Below are 3,821 nucleotides of genomic sequence, written 5' to 3' on the forward strand. Positions count from 1 at the left end.
AATAGCAATGAAAAACCACGTGAACCCCTCCACGGTGTTCTGTGTCACATCGCTGTGTTCAGGAGCCGTGTCCTGCAGGGGAGGTGCAGGAGCCCGGCCTGTCCCAAAGCGCTCCACAAACCCCGAACTGTCCCACCCTGATTTAACCCCGCAGGGACCGCGGTTCAGGCCTGCAGCACACAGCCTGCCCGTCCCAAGAGCCACACGGAACAGCCCGAGGGAGAACTGCAGCGCGGAGAACGGGAAGGGGTAAAAGGTGCAGGAAAGGGGGAAAAAATTTTTAAAAATATAAAGGAACAAGGCGAGGCAAAGGAGGCGCATCCCCGCAGCCCTTCACTGCGCCCGCTCCCTCAGGGCTCCGCGCCTGCGTCACCCCCGCGCGCCGCCGCCTGACGTCACCGCGGCGCCGTGACGCGTGGCTGCGCGCGCCGGCGGGGAAGGTCGCCGCGGGGACGCCGCCATGCTGTCCGTGGCCGCCCGCGCCGGGCCCTTGGCGCCCTTCGTGTCCGCCGCCGCGCACGCCGTGCCCGGCCCGCTCCGCCCGCTCGTCCCGGCCGCCGCGCACCGCGAACACAAGGTGCCGCTGGACGTGAAGCGGCCTCTGCTCTGCCGGGAGTCCCTGAGCGGCCGCGCCGCCCGCGGGGGGCTCGTCGCCAGCGCCAGCCTGAACGGTGCGGGCCGGGGGAGCGGCGGGGCAGGGCCGGGAGAGCGGGGTCCGCCGGGGCTCAGCCGGGACTGCCACGGCCGCGGGCTCAGCGGGGGCCCTGCCAGCGCTCCCGGGCACCGCCCGGCCCGGCCCAGGGGGGAGAGCCGGGTCCGGTCCGCGGGGGAGGGAGAGGAGACGGGCGGGCTGCGGGGGTCGGGCCGGTCGGGGTTTGTAAACGTTTGGTTCCGTTGTCACCGCTGTCATTGTCTCGCACTTACAGCTACAGAGCTTGCTCCAAGGGCACCTGAATGGCAGCCTCCTTTCAATGACTCAGAATGGGCAGGCTGGAGGGACACAGGGTGTCTGTCACCTCTGCCCGAGCACAGGATTGTGTCCGAGCGGGTCGGGATGTCTCCGCTGAGGGAAACAGCTCAGTGATTTTTGTTCTACCGCTGAGGAAATGCAGCTAAATTCTGTCATTGGGGGAGGTTTCTGACTGCAGGCACGAGAACAGAGGGGTGCAGCGATAACACACCGAGTGTTTGACCTAGGTCGGGAAAGCATCGGCCCGGGAGTGACAGCGAGGTGTTCTATGGAACCGACCTCTGGCCCGGGGCTGGGCTGTCCCTGCCGAACGGGGCCGGGCTGCCGCCGGTGGATCGTGCTGCTTCAGCTGCTAGAGAGCGCACACGTTTAATTCTGGGAGGGCAGTGCCGTGCTGAAGATGCTCGGTATCAGTTAGAGCTGTGTACTTCACCTGACCCTCAGCTGTAAAGGGTTGGTTCAGGTGAAAATTCTACAAATCTGAAGTGACATAGCTGACATTTACCTGTGCTCTGCATTTCAATTAACATCAAACATGCTTTTCACTGAGCATAGCAAATTTTGTAGAAGTTAGTCATATTACATGTTACTAAATGCTTTAAGTCTTATACTGAAATAACTTAGTATGGAGCACTATTTCAGAATTTCGATTTTCAGTTTAATTTCCTTGCAGTTAGAATCCTATAGCAATTACCTTCTCAATGGTTACTTGTATATAAATGTAGTTATTATCCTCATTGCACTGCATATAAATCCCTGAGAACTTAAGTACTTTGAGACATCTGTTAACTTTGTGCCAACTGCTAGAAAATAGAAAGACTAAGTAATACTCTTCAAGTAACAGGTTGTACTTTGGCAAGTAATGTGTTCTGTCCTTGCCATGCTCTTTTCTTTGGCTTACAGATTTTCAGTGGAGGAAGCAGATTTCTTGTGCTGGAGAAATTCATGGGAGGCCTTTTAGTTATCCTTATATCCTGTTACTTGAGCACACAGGTTTGATGGGGGAATCCCACTTGAAATTGGATAGTTGTTAGCCTTATCCCTAATTTTTTTTAAAAGTGAGCTTGGGGACTGAAGGTTTGAAATTATTTACTGTGCCTTTTACCTAAGACAACAATTTAATATGAAAGAGGATGCCTGACATTTTTAATTTTAAAAATGTTTAACCACACACTTAGTACTATTAAAGGCATAGAAGTTACTTCAGACAAAAAATAACACAAAGTGTTACACTGCATATGTGCAAACCTCACTACATCAGATTTCCTTCTTAGCAGCTCTTTACAAGGAAACATTTGAGTGGAAAACAGGTTTGTCTTTTCTGAGCTAGTCATGGTGTCCTACTGGGGTTTTTTCTTGAAATTTATTGAAACAGCTCACTTTTTTTCCCCAGAAGCCCAGAACTTTTCATAGATTTTCTGCACCTTGATCAGGTTTCTTTTTCAAAGAATAGGGAAAACAGTTTCACAGATCACCTGTTAGCCTACCAAAAATTCCCTCTGAAAACCATTTTCATACAACATAAAATCACAATCCTTAATTAACGGACTCCTACCCAGACTTTGGAATAACCTTTACCTGTTACTCCAGGAACACCACTGAGAAGGTACCATTTGAGATGCATGGCAGTGTGCTGTACCTGCAGTGGTGTCACGTGCTGTCCTTTCCCCTGCAGCCCCCACCAGCGTGCGCTGTGTCCACAACGATGTGGCCGTGCCCGACTTCTCTGCCTACCGCCGCCAGGAGGTGCAGGATGCCAGCGCCTCCTCCCAGGGCAGCAGCGACTCCAGGAAGGGCTTCTCCTACCTGATGACTGCAGCCACAGGTGTAGCAACAGCCTACGTCGCCAAGAATGTCGTCACCCAGTTCATTTCCAGCCTGAGTGCCTCTGCTGACGTGCTGGCCTTGTCCAAGATTGAGATCAAGCTGTCTGACATTCCAGAAGGCAAGAACATGGCTTTCAAGTGGAGAGGGAAGCCCCTGTTTGTGCGTCACAGAACCCAGGCAGAGATCAATCAGGAGGCTGGAGTGGATCTGTCCCAGCTGAGGGATCCTCAGCACGACCTGGACAGAGTGAAGAAGCCCGAGTGGGTGATCCTGGTGGGGGTGTGCACTCACCTGGGCTGTGTCCCCATCGCCAACTCGGGCGATTTCGGCGGCTACTACTGCCCCTGCCACGGCTCCCACTACGACGCCTCTGGCAGGATCAGGAAAGGCCCCGCGCCCCTAAACCTCGAGGTCCCGACTTACCAGTTCATTGGGGATGACACGGTGGTGGTTGGCTGAGAGAGGAGTGCCTGCTCACGTCATGTTCCTGGGAATGTACACCATACTGTAAAACCAGAAATTAGCTGTCTAGATTCTCAACCAGAGCTGTGCTTGAATACTGGGTTCAATTTCAATAAAAACTTGGAGTGAGCACTTGTTTCTGACTTACAATAAAGTGTATTTCTTTGTGTACGCGTTTCTAGTGTGTCCAGCCAAGGAGATGCTACAGCAGACCCACAACACAGAGCCCTCCTGAAGGGCTGCTGATTAAAGGCATTGAGCTACAAATCCACAAAGAGATGTTTTAGCCAGCATTGGTCCTGCCAATACAGCAGAGTTGGTGTTTCATTGCATGTAGAACAGGAGGAGAAATAAGATTTACTGTTTCTAGAACAAAGCAAAAAGACACCAGTCCCATACTGTGTTTCCTTTTCATTCTTTACCACTAGTATGAAAGTATTTCTGTCCTGCACTGATGCACTCCCTCAGTTGCAGAATGGAAACCAAAATCCTCAGAAACTACAGAAAAGTCAGAGAATTTTCAAGATGCAAATAATAAAAGCTTATTCACAATAAACTGGTA

The 3,821-nt window shown here is 52.3% G+C and overlaps 1 protein-coding gene across 1 annotated transcript; it reads left to right on the top strand.

The window, feature by feature from the left end:
- Positions 1-460: 460 nt before the first annotated feature.
- On the top strand, positions 461-3,430 carry LOC131089346 (cytochrome b-c1 complex subunit Rieske, mitochondrial). The gene is made up of 2 exons (XM_058034040.1): positions 461-671; positions 2,646-3,430. Exons 1-2 carry the CDS (start codon positions 461-463, stop codon positions 3,254-3,256), a joined length of 822 nt encoding a protein of 273 aa, XP_057890023.1. The 3' UTR covers positions 3,257-3,430.
- The last annotated feature ends 391 nt before the right edge of the window (positions 3,431-3,821 follow it).

The sequence above is a fragment of the Melospiza georgiana genome, chromosome 14, assembly GCF_028018845.1.
Source record: "Melospiza georgiana isolate bMelGeo1 chromosome 14, bMelGeo1.pri, whole genome shotgun sequence".
Taxonomy (NCBI): Eukaryota; Metazoa; Chordata; class Aves; order Passeriformes; family Passerellidae; genus Melospiza; species Melospiza georgiana.

Bases quoted from the DNA above. Each gene is read 5' to 3' on its own strand.
- LOC131089346 (XM_058034040.1), top strand. From the start codon at position 461: ATGCTGTCCGTGGCCGCCCGCGCCGGGCCCTTGGCGCCCTTCGTGTCC. The intron at 672-2,645 runs GTGCGGGCCGGG...TTTCCCCTGCAG, and splicing joins CGCCAGCGCCAGCCTGAACG to CCCCCACCAGCGTGCGCTGT.